This window comes from Danio rerio, chromosome 21, assembly GCF_049306965.1.
Source record: "Danio rerio strain Tuebingen ecotype United States chromosome 21, GRCz12tu, whole genome shotgun sequence".
Taxonomy (NCBI): Eukaryota; Metazoa; Chordata; class Actinopteri; order Cypriniformes; family Danionidae; genus Danio; species Danio rerio.
In genome coordinates this window covers 1,872,501-1,888,633 of record NC_133196.1, presented here as the reverse complement: position 1 = coordinate 1,888,633, position 16,133 = coordinate 1,872,501, and the positions used below count along the sequence as shown (strand labels likewise).

Below are 16,133 nucleotides of genomic sequence, written 5' to 3'. Positions count from 1 at the left end.
CTGGCCATTCTCCTCTGGCATCAACAAGGCATTTGCGCCCACAGAACTGCCGCTCAGAGCCCTAGAGATGGTTGTGCGTGAAAATCCCAGTAGATCAGCAGTTTCTGAAATACTCAGAGCAGCCCGTCTGGCACCAACAACCATGCCATGTTCAAAGTCACTTAAATTCCCTTCCTTTCCCATCCTGATGCTCACTTTGAACAGCAGCAGATCGTCTTGACCATGTCTTCATGCCTAAATGCATTGAGTTGCTGCCAGGTGGTTGGCTGATTAGAAATTTGCGTTAACAAGCAGGTGGACAGGTGTACTTAATAAAGTGGCCGGTGAGTGTATATAGTATGTTGTTTAATGTACATACATTTGATTGATTGTAATTTGATTGATGAATTACATTTTGAATGATTAAAATTGAATAACACACACCTGTTTGTGTAACAACTGGAACAGCAGAAATTAAAATATAAATAAAAAATTTAAATATTTAAGCTTGAATTGAATTAAATCATGATTATTTTAGTATCACTGTGCATTTAAGTTTAAACAGTTTTACATTTTCCCTTTTCATTTGAAGTTTCATATTTTAATTTATATATATATATATATATATATATATATATATATATATATATATATATATATATATATAAAATTTTAAAGGTTTTTTATATTTATTTAGAGTGATTTGTATTTATGTATTTTGTATTATGTATTTTATAGTTAACTTTATTATTGATTGGGTTAGATTTATATTTGTTTTTCATGTTTTAATTTATATTTTGATATAAATAGTTTTGACAATAATTCTTTCATATTAAATATGTGTTCACCATTCTCATTTTTAATTCAGTTCATCATAATATATAGCTTTATAAGTAGTTTGAATGAGCTTTTATTTGATTTATTTTGAGGAAACCCACACCAACACGGGGAGAACATGCAAACTCCACACAGAAATGCCAACTGACCCAGCTGGGACTCAAACCAGCTACCTTCTTGCTATGAGGCCACATTAATAACCACTGAGCCACCGTGCCGCCAATAATAATAATAATAATGATAATAATAATAATGATAATAATAATAATTACAATAATAAAATTAGTAATAATAATAGTAATAATAATAATTACAACAATAATAGTAATAATAATAATTACAACAATAATATTAATAATAATAATTACAATAATAATTACAATAATAATAATAATAATAATAATAATAATAATAATTACAATGATAATAATAATAATAGTAATAATAATAATAATTACAATAATAATAATAGTAAAATGATGATATTAACTTCAATAATAATATTAAGTACAATAATAATAAAAATAATAATAATAACAGTAAAGCAGAAAGTGGAATGTCATAATCAGGTGACTTAATCAGGTGACATAATCAAACAGCTGTGTGAGTTTATAAAACCACAGAGAATAAACACACACACACACACACACACACACACACACACACACACGCGCGGTGAGTTACCTGTGAGCGCGGGCGGGGATCCCACAGGAGTGGACGGGTTCGACGAGAAGCTATTATTGGTGTGATCGGGGGAATAAATCTACAATAAAACACACACACACAGAAAAAGTCCATGTTAATGTGCATGATGCATTTAAAATAAATATTATAACCTTAAAATACAATCCATTTTTCCCTGAAACCAGTTTTCTTTACTCGTGTGCAGCCCAAATACTCCCAACATCCACTATGTATTGTGTCTGTCGGTGTAGTTGTTCAGTCAGACGGTGTTTTACTGTGTTTCAGTGTGTGTGTTCATGATGAGACCTGCAGACTCACTGAAGCCAAAGCCTTTCCTAAAGCGTCTCCAGTCTGAGAGCTGCTTCCGGCTGCACTCGACGATCGATTCGCTGAAAACACACACACAAATGAACAACACAGAAAACACACACAAATGAGTGATTCACACACTCTCGTACAGTCAAAGAGAATAATACAAGTGCTAAACGAAACACTGCAGCGCTTACTGATCAGAGCGCCATATAAACAATTATATTACTTCGTTTGTTTATTTAACAACCATATTTTATTAAAAATAAGTTCCAAAATAATAGAAAGGATAAATGAAAGAATGAATGAATTAATGAACAATTAAATCAATCAATAAATGTTTTAATCAGATTTCTAAGATAAAAAATCTATTAAAATCAATTTATTAATATGACAAAATTGTCAATAGAACACAAGCTTTTAATAAATAAGCAAAATATTAGTACATATAATAAATATAATAAATAATAATATTTAATAAATTTATGAAACTTTTTTTGTAATTTCTGTTTAATTAAAATAATCTTTTTTTTTCAACACATCTTTAAAGATAATGTAGTGTAATGTGTATTTATATAGTGCATTTATTATGTATACAACATTTTGGGGGGTGGGGGGGTGAAGGGTGGGGTGCAGCATCCACTTGGATGATGAGACCGCAGCCACAGGACAACAGCGCCAGTGCACCACACACCACCTTCAATAGTATCTGGATGCAGCCTTTATGATGCAAGCTGAGATTGCATCACTCAGCGATGCAATGTCAGACACGATACACTCAAACGGAGTGAGTGACGTCACCGTGAGGGGTAGGGTTAGGGGTGAGCCCATTATAAAGCATTGGATGCAGCCCAGATTGCACTGCACCAGGTCTGCATCCAGACCCCTCTCAACTCTTTACCTCCAATTAACGTCTCATCCAAAAGACGGCGCTCACTGACAGTATAGCATCCCCTTTAGTATACTGGGGAATAGGGACTCATACAGGCCCCCTGCTGGCCTCACTAACCCCACTCCCAACAGCAACCTCGTTCTCCCATGTGGTCTCCCATCCAGGTACTAAGCTTCAGTGAGTAACCCGTCCTGGGCTGCAGGGTGATATGGCTGTGGCATAATACTTTTAATAACTCAAGTCTAATAATGGATTTATTTTCTCTTTGTCATGATGACAGCACATAATATTAGACTAGATATTCTTCAAGACACTAGTATTCAGCTTAAAGTGACATGTAAAGGCTTCACTAGGGTAATTAGGGTAAAGTTAGAGTAATTAAGCAAGTCATTGTACAAAAGTGGTTTGTGCTGGAGACAATCCAAAACTAATATTGCTTAAGGGGGCTAATAATATTGACCTTAAAATGACAATTCAGCTTTTATTCTAGCCGAAATAAAACAAATAAGACTTTCTCCAGAAGAACAAATGTTAGAGGAAATACTGTGAAAAATTCCTGAATCTGTTCAACATCATTTGGGAAATATTTGAAAAAGAAAAATAATAATAATAATTTTGAGTTCAACTGTATTCCATTAATGTTGTCGAGCAGCCTAACCTGATCTCCGGCAGCTCCCTTAGCACCTTCCCATCACAACACTGCATTATATCCACTAACACTTTTAGCGTCTGCGTTAGTTTTCATCAGGAGCGAGTACATGTGTATAATGTGCAAATGATAAAGCATAAAGGAGTTCAGCTGACCCATGGTGCTGTCTGTGCCGTTGGTGGTTGCGGAGCAGGACGCTGTGCTGTAGTGACTGGAGCCGCCGCTGCGATGGAAACTGGACATGGGAGGAAGACTGGGGTTGATTTCTGCCGACGAGTGGGACGGATAACTCTGAAAGACACACAAAAGCACGCTTACTGATTTAAAATAATCAGTTGTGCATTTTTTTGCATGAATTTGTAGATTTATGATGATCAATAAAGCTACTAGAAAATAAATACAGATGCATATAGATCGATATATAGACGTTATTTCATATAAAAGATTTTTCTACAAATTTAAACAACTTATTTAAAACGAGCTAACAACACATTTTTCTAAAATGTTTTGGGACAATTTAAAGGTGCTGTGTGTGAGTTTTTGACTCTTTCTAAAACATAAAATACACCATAATGTTTGCAGATATTCAGAAACATGCTCAGTGAACATTCTTGTTTATCTGTTAAACAATGCTATAGTCAGATATTCTGCTTTGAACTTGTGTTATGTGCCGGAACATCTGTCTTTGTTTTGGTCATTTAACCCACCCAATGCCAGATTAGCCAATTATATTTCAGCATCCGGGGTTGTCAGATTGTGGAAAACAGCACATTTCATTCATTCAGTCAGGAAGACTCTCTAAAACATGCATCTTTGACTGAAATGTGACCTCAGGTGGACAGTAGCAAACTCCGAAATGAGACGCAAATTCAGAGTTTCACATGACGTGGGTATTAATTAGCAAATAATCTAAATATTACAAATGTAAACATTAGGTGAGCAGGTTACATTGTAAACCTGTGTCCTAACAACACGCTATCTGATGGTATACACAGTGATGAGCAGTTTGGTTGTTTGCACCAGACGAAACACAAAAGAAATGTAAATATAGCTTTTGAGAAGCACAGAATAGTGCACTCACTGCACTCCAGCACAATGCTAAGGTTTAAAATCTAATGAATATTAGTGATGGGTCATTCATGAACGATTTGTTCTTTTTGGACGAATCTTCAATATGACTCGGGAACTCTCATTGAGTGATTCGCTCTAGACAAAGAACGGTCACGCCGCCCTCAACCCCAACCCTCTCTATTCTGCCGCCCTAGACGCGGATATGACGGAGAGCATGGGTGGTGAGGGTAGTGTCGGGGACGCCGCCCTCTCTATTCTGCCGCCCTAGACGCGGATATAACTAAGGGCACGGGTGGTGAGGGTAGTGTCGGGGACGCCTCCCTCTCTAGTAGTCGCGGATTTTACTGAGGGCGCGGGTGGTGTGGGTAGTGTCGTGGACGCCGCCCTCTCTATTCTATCGGCCTAGACGCGGATATAACTGAGGGCGCGGGTGGTGAGGGTAGTGTCACGGACGCCGCCCTCTCTATTCTATTGCCCTAGACGCGGATATAACTGAGGGCGCGGGTGGTGAGGGTAGTGTCACGGACGCCGCCCTCTCTATTCTATCGCACTAGACGCGGATATAACTGAGGGCGCGGGTGGTGAGGGTAGTGTCACGGACGCCGCCCTCTCTATTCTATTGCCCTAGACGCTAATATAACTGAGGGCGCGGGTGATGAGGGTAGTGTCACGGACGCCGCCCTCTCTATTCTATCGCACTAGACGCGGATATCACCGAGGGCAGATTAGTCGCAGATACTACTGAAGGCGCGGGTGTCGAGGGTAGTGTCATGGACGCCGCCCTCTCTATTCTATCGCACTAGACGCGGATATAACTGAGGGCACGGGTGGTGAGGGTAGTGTCACGGACACCGCCCTCTCTATTAGTCGCGGATACAACTTAAGGCGCGGTTGTTGAGGGTAGTGTCGTGGACGCCACCCTCTCTATTCTATCGCACTAGAGGCGGATATAACTGAGTGCGCGGGTGGTGAGGGTAGTGTGGCGGACACCGCCCTCTCTATTAGTCGCGGATACAACTTAAGGCGCGGTTGTTGAGTGTAGTGTCGTGGACGCCACCCTCTCTATTCTATCGCACTAGACGGGGATATAACTGAGGGCGCGGGTGGTGAGGGTAGTGTGGCGGACACCGCCCTCTCTATTAGTCGCGGATATAACTGAGGGCGTGGGTGGTGAGGGTAGTGTCTGGGACGCCGCCCTCTATTCTGCCACCCTAGGCGGCCGCCTAGGTCGCCTCTATGGACGCGCCGGCCCTGAGCGTAGTGCAAATATAAATACTCCTTTATTAACCAAAGGTTGTTAAACAAACAGAAATGGTAGAAAGTGATGACGTCAGTAATATGCAAATTAACGTATGACGTAATCTAGTGAGTTTTAGCGACTTTTCATTGAAAATAGTTGGCAACAGTGAATGGCATTAAGACTCAAATTATTAGCATTTAACACTGAATAAAGCACATGAGCTGCACCTGAGCTGATCATTTATCCTGTTGTTCAGCTGTAAGAAATAGATGCTGTTTTTACAATATTAATTTCAGGTATTGGTTAGATCGAAAAACTTTTTTGAATAATGTTAACATCTCTCTATTGCGTGCCCTTGCTTTTATATAGAACATGACTTAAATCAGCCTTAAGGCTTGATCATCAGACTCGCTCCTGTTGGTCCTCAATCTGGCAACCTGCACTTGCATTTGTTTTGCATTTGCAATACCTAGCTTGGCCACTGGGTGTCAAACGTACATCCTACACCTTTAACTGTTTTATCTTCAATCCACTTCAATATGTTAAGTTACCTTAATGGGTTTGTGTTGAAAGTTTTCTAGTCATCTGAACGTACATCACACAAACTGACTAAAATCTATTAATTGAACTTTAGATAACTTAAAAAATGAGTTAAACCTTCACTTTAAATTAGCCTTGCTTTAAATTCAAATGCTTTTTTAAAAAAAGGGCGGAGCTACAAATGCCTATGTGTCAGCATAGTGGCAGATTTAAAAACAAGACTAGTGTCATATGCTAATGAGGGAGAGATGGTCACTCGTTGGCGGGGCTTTCTCCCTATTATGACACGTGTCATGTTTATCATGTTTATCATTGGAGGCTGGAGATATTCACACACTGCTGACACACAACTGGGTTTAAACTCCTTATAAAAGTGAGTTTTGCATAATGGAGTTTAATTAAAGATAAGCAGTAGTGCTCACGAGTCTGTCGTGTGGATGTAGGCCGCAGTAGCTGCTGCTCTGTGCGCTGTGTGTTGAATTTCCCAGCATGCTGTTGTATCCGGGCTGGTTCATACTGCCGGAGGAGCTCCATGGGTCTGTACTGTGATGACCGTCTGAAAACACACACACACACACACCAAAAAACACAACAACGTTAAGCTTTTCTTCAGGCTAAACTAGAATTTTAAAGAGGAACACTTGGGTAGTTTTTAGGTACTAAGATGTACCCTTGAGGTATTAATATAGACCTTTTAGGTACAAAGTTGTACCTTTTAAAAAGGTACCGCCCCAGTGACAGATCATGTAAATTTATTTCTGAGAGTGTACTGCAGGGCTGGATTAACATAAGGGCTTGGTAGGCCTGAAGCCCCAGGGCCCACAGAAGAAGGGGGTCCATGATTGGCTGGATAATTAATTTGCGCTATTATGCGGGAAACGCCTCTTTGCGTCATGCTTTTGCTCATCGATAATGTGAAGTAATCCTTTTAGTCCGCTGCTGAAACAGTGACGCTGATGCTATACTGTGGCTCAGAGTGGCTGTAGCCCGATGAGAATATTGAATAGCCCTGTTTTAGTCACCCATCAGGGTGTTCAGATGTCCCAATTTTACCAGGACAGTCCCTTATTTCAGCACTACTGTGAGAACCCTCCAGTCAAAGCTGTGCTAACCAAGCTCGCCGTAGAACAAAAACTAGAATTCAAACGGTCGTCATCATGGATTAACTTGTACAGGTAGTAAAAGAAGCTGGGACAGGTGGAATCATACTGAATGGACTCATGACTGAAGAGCAGTCTCGTTACAGTTACTGCAACTATGCAGTTTATTTGTAAGAATAGTGCCGATATTCAAATATTTACAATTTCTGAAAGCTCGTCAGCGGCGGTTAGACGTTGTCTATCCACAAAGAGGGGTGCCAGAACCGCATAATAAGCCCTTGCTCAGTGTGTTGTCTTGTGCGCGAACTAAAAAGCTGAAAAACGGAAGCCTCGTGGTTTTAAGGTGGAACGGATTAAGTCAATAAGAAGCTGCGAATAAGAAGCTGGATTCAGCCTTGTCCCTCCTTATCGCAAACACAACAGCAGTCTAGTGAGAAATCTCTGTGGACGGATGGCCTTTCATGCCTTATAATCTTAAAATGTGAGCAAAATTTGCTGTTTTGTCATCACCTTAAGGGGGTCACACACCAGAAGTGCCGCTTCACATTACTCTATAGAGAATCATTCGAACACTAGCTCTAAAGTGACGTTGGTGAATTAGTAACGGCTTCTGCTGTTTCTGACGTCAGCTGTTGATTTGTATGAATGGCGGAAGAAAGTAGTTCCTCATACAAAAGGGTCTTAGACTCTCTGTGTTGGATTTTCTTTTTTATGTACAAGATTGTGCCGTTAAACTGTTGAATAAACGCAATATCACACGAGCAGCAGTGAGATATGGCTGTATATCAGCACTGGTGGGGCGTTACGCCTCCCACCGATACTGATATACAGCCATAGCACACTGCTACGAGTGTGATATTGCTCATTTATATATATATATATATATATATATATATATATATATATATATATATATATATATATATATATATATATACAAAATAAAAAGGGACCCTTGGATTTGTTATAGCCCCATTGCCCAATGTGTGCTTAATCCAGCCCTGGTGTACTGTATGTGCTGTATGAGGTTGCTATGTGTTTTGAGATTCATGGTTTACCTGGCATAAAGAATGAACTGGGAAAGCTGCTGCCCGGTGCTTTAGAGGACGGGTAACCCGGTGAGTCCCGGTTATAATCGGCAGTGCTGGCGGACGGTGCGTATACCTGAAACACACACAAACACACACACACTTTCAACAACAGGCATTTGACATCATATTTGACATCACATTGACATTTCATATATTTATGATGTAGTTTCTAGAGAATATTAAATGAGAACACAGTGGGCGTGGCTTCTTGTTTTCTACTGCGATCTGATTGGATGCAGTAAAGTAGGCGTTTCATTCAGAAAGATGGGTTAAAGGGTGTGGGGAGAGTTATTGCAACCTAGCAGACTCCTCCCCCTTATCATTACTGCCTGTTGTCTAAACTGACAGCTGGAGGGGCGTGGTTAAGTATGTTAGCCACGCCCAATATCTCAGACTGACCAATTTTTATGTCTTAATGACATTCACAGATGAATTGTTCACCACAAAACTAGCAATGTGAGCTAACCAATGGTGGAAAGAGTACTGAAAAATCATACTCAAGTAAAAGTACCATTCCTTGCCTAAAAATGAAGTGCAAGTAGAGTAAAACAGTCTGTTGTGAATATTACTCAAAGCATGAGTAAAGAGTAGAGCTTTTAAAAGTACTCAAGAGTAGTGAGGAGTGAGTATTACACTGTGAAAAGCTGATGCATTTACATGTCATTTGTGGATGTGTGTAAACGTAACATGCTGTAGTGCGTTTAGTTATTGTCCAGCAGGCACACAACGCCATAAGATGTTAATGTTAGGTTAGATTTAGGTTGTGACGTCAGGTGACCAAAGTGAAATTTCTAGTCAGCGTCTAAGGACAACATTATATTGATGTCCAATAAAGACGTCAAATGACCAATTTCTGTTTAACAGAAAGATTTCTTCAACACATTTCTAATCATAATAGTGTTAATAACTCATCTCTAATAACTGATTTATTTTATCTGTGCCATGATGACAGTAAATAATATTAGACTAGATATTCTTCAAGACACTTCTATACAGCTTAAAGTGACATTTAAAGGCTTCACTAGGGTAATTAGGGTAACTAGGCAGGTTAGGGTAATTAGGCAAGTTACTGTATAACAATGGTTTGTTCTGTAGACTATCTGAAAAATATATAGCTTAAAGGCGCTAATAATGTCACGATTACCAGCGATCGTACTTCATAAGATCGCTGGATCTCATTCACAATAACCATGGACTACAAATCTGCCATTTCTGGACTACATTTTCATACATGCACTCCGTTCACACTCACACATGCTTCCTCATCTAGACTGATTACACTCGCACCACCTGAGGATTGTCACACACTATGGCTGCATTCGAAACTGCCTACTACTGCATTTGAATTTAATTGTACTGCTCGGCTTTAGAAAAGTACGTTCTATACAGTATGAATGTGAAAAGTATGAATGGAATTCGGATGTACTACATCCGCCGTTTTAGTATGGAAGTATGCGGTTTCGGACACAGCGTATTTAAGCAACACACTCACTCATTCACATTGCCGAGTCTTGTTATCTGCCACAGTGACATTACAATGCGTTTTCTTAGCCCTGTTTTCCCATGTACTACCTCGCCTTGTTAATTTAGTTATCCCTGTCTGCCGCCTGCCTTCCGACCTCTCGCCTGTTATTTTGACTACGGCTGCATCTGAAACCGCATACTTCCATACTATATAGTAGGCTAAAATCAGTATGCGAGCCGAGTAGTATGTCCGAATTCATAGTCTTCGAAAATCAGTATGCGAGAAGTACCCGGATGACGTACTACTTCCGGCGAGATTTTAGAGTGCGCATCCCATGCATGCTGCGCTATCCCATAATGCCCCGCAAGAGAATTCATGAATAGAAGTAAAGCGATGCAATTGACGCAGGTAGGTCATGTGACCATGGCGGATGTAATACGTCCGAATTCTATTCATATTTTTCACATTCATACTGTATAGAATGTACTTTTCTAACGGCCGAGCAGTACGGTTAAATTCAAATGCAGTACCTACTGAGTAGAAGGCGGTTTCGGATGCAGCCTATGTTTCTGGATTGCCTTATACACCTGTTTGCACCCGTATTGCTTGCCTGACTATCCGAATAAACCTGCATGTGGATCCAAACTCCCCGTGGTCACAAATAATTTTGACCTTAAAGTGGTGTTTAAAAGGTCCCACTTTATATTAAGTGTCCTTAACTACTATGTACTTACATTAAAAATAAATGCAATGTACTTACTGTGTTTATAATGTATTTGAGAACACTTGTGGTGCTTTTGAGTTGGGATAGAGGTTGGGTTATGGACAGGTTTGGTGGCATGGGTAGGTTTAAGGGTGGGTTAAGGTGTAAGGGATGGTCAACCGTGTATTTACAAATGTAACTACAAAAGCTAGTTACAAATGTAATTACATACATGTATTTAATCAAGCATAAGTACACAGTTAATACATGTATTTACAAAATAAGTACATTGTAACAAACTATTAATTCCTGTGTAAATACATATTAGTTAAGGCCACTTAATATAAAGTGGGACCGTTTAAAAAATTGAAAGCTGCTTTTATTCTAGCCGAAATAAAACAAATAAGACTTTCTCCAGAAGAAAAAACATTATCAGACATACTGTGAACATTTCCTGAATCTATTCAACATCATTTGGGAAATATTTAAAAAAAAACTAAAATCAAAGGGGGGCGAATAATTCTGACTTCAACTGTGTGTTAAAACACATATAAGCGACTCATTCTTGAAAAATGGAGCTGTGTGCATGTGCACATGTGAATAATGTCGGGCTATATACGGGTTCATGCTTTTAAAAAGCTGTCAATCAAAATGTACTTGTCGGGGCTCGGGTCAAATTCGGTCGGGCTCGGACCCTATGGTGCCTAACTTTTATGGCCCGATTACAGCTCTAGTACAACGTCAATCTGATGTCAAGTTAATGTTTAAGGCCATTTCGGTAAACATCGGTCATCTTCTCATCAGTGACCTGCATCTAATCCAGGGGTCACCAATCCTGGTCCTGGAGGGCCGGTGTCCCTACAGGGTTTTGCTCCAACTTGCCTCAACACACCTGCTTGGATGTTTCAAGTATACCAAGTAAGAGCTTGATTAGCTTGTTCAGGTGTGTTTGATTAGGGTTGGAGCTAAAATCTGCAGGACACCGGCCCTCCAGGAACAAGTTTGGTGACCACTGATCTAATCAGTCTCTGTCATTGCATGTAGATTTTAAACATCTTCTTGGACACTTTTAATGCTTCCAAACAGTTTGCTGCAATTATAAATCGTCCATGTCTTGATGTAGTTTATTATGAGGTGATTTACCTTCTATGTGTGATTAGATTGTGTGATCACATTGCTCCAACATTACAATGCTATTATAACATTAGGAAGTAATAACTTTATTAACACATTGCTCCAACAATATAACATATCATTCATTCATTCATTTTCTTATCGGCTTAGTCCCTTTATTAATCCGGGGTCGCCACAGCGGAATGAACCGCCAACTTATCCAGCAAGTTTTCAAGCAGCAGATGCCCTTCCAGCCGCAACCCATCTCCGGGAAACATCCACACACTCATACACTACGGACAATTTAGCCTACCCAATTCACCTGAACCGCATGTCTTTGGGCTGTGGGGGAAACCGGAGCACCCGTAGGAAACCCACGCCAACACAGAGAGAACATGCAAACTCCACACAGAAATGCCAACTGAGACGAGGTTCGAACCAGCGACCTTCTTGTTTTGAGGCGACAGCACTACCTACTGCGCTACTGCCTCGCCCTATAACATGTTATAACATCAAAAACTGTTCGTAACGCTAAATCAATGGGAGCCCGGAGCTTGTGTCTTTGCAACGAGATGGTCCCATCTGGGGGTAATGGACAAAGACACCCAAAGTGTGTTGCTCAGGCCCTTGCACATCCAAAGGGCATGTGAAGGGTAAAAAAGGGGGCACTTTTGATCATTTTGGAAGGGCACTTTCTATCCAAGACTAAAAAGGGCATGTGCACTGCACAGGTTGAGCCCTATGTGTGCACGTGCCTGGTGTTGCTTATGTCCAGTTTACTCCTTTGCCTTGTTTTGGAAATGGCAAGAGGGTTTTCAGCGCTGTGTTAGTGATCTCTGGGTATTCTGCCCTGACTTTAATCCAGAACAGCGGCAGAGTTGTTGTCTTAAACACTGTTTTAGGCCGCCGTCATTTGCAATATCCAGCAGTTGGTCTTCTTCTTGCACGGACATGCTGGATCCAGCTAGTTTGTTGCCAAATGGGTCACGTAGTGGGTCACGTATTAGATAATAAATAAAACAGAAATAACTGATTCTTGTGCGGCCCGGTCCTGATTGATCCATGGACTGGTACTGGTTTGCTGCCTAGGGGTTTTGGACCACTGAAGCTGACAAAATCAATATGCTTGGTGTACTATAATGCAATCAGGGTCATCTTATCACGCACGACGCATTAACAATCAGCCTGTAAGACTGCTCTTCTCAATATCAGGGACAAAAGGAACGCTTTCCCAGGAACAATTTGCCGTGTTCCCAAAGTGTTGCAACACCATAATTTAGTGCAAATGTGAGAGCAGCAGCTGTGGCGGATCAGTGATGACTTCAGCACACAAACAGCAGAACATTCCCGTCTGGAAAAGTGCGCTGTATAATGACTGGCAGGAACGCTGGGAATACTGAGCATGGGATAAACACACAGCGGACGCAGTGTGCGGACAGAACGACCTTCAGAGATGTGAAAAACGCCAGAAATGCTCATTAGAAAGTACAGTATGTGCTGGAATACACACAGATTAGATCTCTCTAATGCCTCAAATGTTCTTAATGCAGGGTAAATGGAAACTCTAAAGGGATAGTTCACGCAAAAATCTAAAAGTAATCACTGTTTGTTTATTGAAGTGGATAGAAATGGAGTTTCTTTAATCTGTTGAACACAAAGCAAGATTTCTTTAAAGTAAGCTGAAACCATTGACTTCCACAGGAAAAATAAAACATATACTATGGAAGTCAATGGTTACGGTTTTGCAACATTTTTCAAAACATCTTCCTTTGTGTTCAACAGAAAAAACTCATAAAGGTTTGGAACAAGATGAAAGGAAAGTAAATGATGACAGAATACAAAAATACTCTGGAAGTCAATGGTTACGGGTCTGCAACATTCTTCACAATATCTTCCTTTGTGTTTAACAGAAGAAAGAAACTCATAAAGGTTTGGAACAAGATGAAAGGAGATTAAATGATAACAGAATTTAAACAATACTATGCAAGTCAATGGTTACAGCTTTGCAGCATTCTTCAAAATATCTTCTTTTGTGTTCACTCAAAAAATAATGCAATCACTATTTATTTTAAGGTGAAAGCTGAAAACCTGTAACTATTGACTTCAATAGTAAAAGCTAATTTTATGGAAGTCAATGGTTACAGGTCTGCAACATTCTTCAAAATATCTTCTTTTGTGTTTATGCATAAATGAAAATATACACACTATATATGAATCTATTTTAAAGAAACGGAAAACATGTATCTATTGATGTCATAGGGAAAACAAATAGTATAGAAGTCAATGGTTACAGCTTTGCAGCATTCTTCAAAATATCTTCCTTTGTGTTTAACAGAAGAAAGAAACTCATAAAGGTTTGGAACAAGATGAAAGGAGATTAAATGATAACAGAATTTAAACAATACTATGCAAGTCAATGGTTACAGCTTTGCAGCATTCTTCAAAATATCTTCTTTTGTGTTCACTCAAAAAATAAATGCACTGAAAACCTGTATCGAAATTGACTTTCATGGTAAAAGCAAATTTTATGGAAGTCAATGGTTACAGATTTGCAGCATTATTTAAAATATCTTCCTTTGTGTTTAACAGAAGAAACTCATAAAGGTTTGGAGCGAGATGAGATGGAAGGAGATTTAATGACAGAAATGAAAAAAAAAAAACACTATGGAATTCAATAGGTTCAGGTTTACAGCATTCTTCAAAATATCTTCTTTTGTGTTTACACAAAAATGAAAATGTACTCATTATTTAAGTGGTTATAAACCTTTATGAGTTATTTCTTCTGTTGAACACAAAATAAACTATTTTGAAGAATGCTGCAAACCGGTCACCATTGATTTCCATAGGAAAAACAAATATTATGAAAGTCAATGGTTAAAGGTTTTCAGCATTCTTCAAATTGTCTTCTTTTGTGTTCAACAGAAAAAGAAGCTCATAAGGTTTGGAACAAGATGATGGGAGAGTAAATCACGACAGAATAAAAAAAAAATATTTAGAATTCAATGGTTACAGGTTTACAGCATTCTTCAAAATATCTTCTTTTGTGTTCAACAGAAGAAAAAACTCATAAGGTTTAAAACAACAGTAAATGATAACAGAATTAAAAAAAAAACATACAGAAGTCAACGGTTACAGGTTTAGAGCATTCTTCAAAATATCTACTTTTGTGTTTATGCTGAAATGAAAATGTACTCACTATTTAAGTGATTATGAACCTTTATGAGTTTCTTTATTCTGTAAAAACACAAAGGAGGATATTTTGAAGAATGTTGAAAACCTGTCACCATTGATTTCTACAGGAAAAACCAACATTATGGGAGTCAGTGGTTACAGGATTTCTGCATTCTTCAAAATGTCTTCTTTCGTGTTTGCGCAGAAATGAAAATGCACTCACTCTTTATTTAAGTGGTTATAGATCTTTATGAATTCTTTCTTCCGTTGAACACAAAGGATGGCATTTTGAAGAAAGCTGAAAACCTGTCACCATTGATTTCTATAGGAAAAACAAACATGGAGGATTTAAAGGGGTAGTTCACCCAAAAATAACAAATTACTCATTTTTAAAGTGGTTTTAAATCTTTGTTGAACACAAAGAAAGATTTTTGACAAAAGCTGAAAACGTGTCACATTAGATTTTTTTAATTAAGCTGAAAACCATTGACTTCCACAGGAAAACAAACAAATACTATTAAAGTCAATGGTTACCGGTTTGCTGCATTCTTCAAAATATCTTCTTTTGTGTTTATGCAGAAAAGAAAATGTACTCACTGTTTAACTAAGTGGTTATAAACCTTTATGAGATTCTTTATTCTGTTGAACACAAAGGAAGATATTTTGAAGAAAGCTGAAAATCTGTAACCATTGATTTCCATAGGAAAAACCTACATTATGGAAGTCAAAGGTTACAGGTATTCAGCAGTCTTCAAAATATCTCCCTTCGTGTTTAACAAAAGACACTCATAAAGGTTTGGAAAAAGATGAAAGGAAAGGAAATGATGACAGAATAATAATAAAAAAAAACTATGGAAATCAATGGTTACAGGTTTGCCGCATTCTTCAAAATATCTCCTTTTTTGTTGATAGAGGAATGTACTCACTCTTTAATTAAGGGGTTATACAGCTTTGTGAGTTTCTTTATTCTGTTGAACACAAATGAAAATATTTCAAAAGAAAGCTGAAAACAGGTCACCATTGATTTCTATAGGAAAAACAAACATTATGGAAGTCAATGGTCACTTGTTTTCAGCATTCTTCAAAATATTTTCTTTTGTGCTCAACAGAAGAAAAAACTCATAAAGGTTTTAAACAAGATGAAGGGAGAGTAAACGATAACAGAATAAAAAAAAATACTATGGAAGTCAATGGTTACAGGTTTACAGCATTCTTCAAAATATCTTCTTTTGTGTTTACGCATAAATGAAAATGTACTCACTGTTTATTTAAGTGATTATAAAACGCTG

The 16,133-nt window shown here is 38.6% G+C and overlaps 1 protein-coding gene across 27 annotated transcripts in view; it reads right to left on the bottom strand.

Annotated features, from left to right (window-relative positions):
• The window catches only part of tcf4 (transcription factor 4), a 327,237-nt gene that overhangs the window by 49,829 nt on the left and 261,275 nt on the right, over nucleotides 1–16,133 (bottom strand). For 16 of the 27 annotated variants that reach the window (XM_073935630.1, XM_073935626.1, XM_073935633.1 and 13 more), the window contains 5 exons: nucleotides 8,360–8,465; nucleotides 6,624–6,757; nucleotides 3,506–3,641; nucleotides 1,819–1,889; nucleotides 1,501–1,579 (listed from right to left, as the gene is read on the bottom strand). In XM_073935630.1, the coding sequence (XP_073791731.1) occupies nucleotides 1,501–1,579; nucleotides 1,819–1,889; nucleotides 3,506–3,641; nucleotides 6,624–6,757; nucleotides 8,360–8,465 (526 nt within the window). Of the gene's footprint in view, nucleotides 1–1,500; nucleotides 1,580–1,806; nucleotides 1,890–3,505; nucleotides 3,642–6,623; nucleotides 6,758–8,359; nucleotides 8,466–16,133 lie in introns of all 27 variants that reach the window. The other 11 variants (XM_073935620.1, XM_073935632.1, XM_073935621.1 and 8 more) reach the window with 1 other exon arrangement.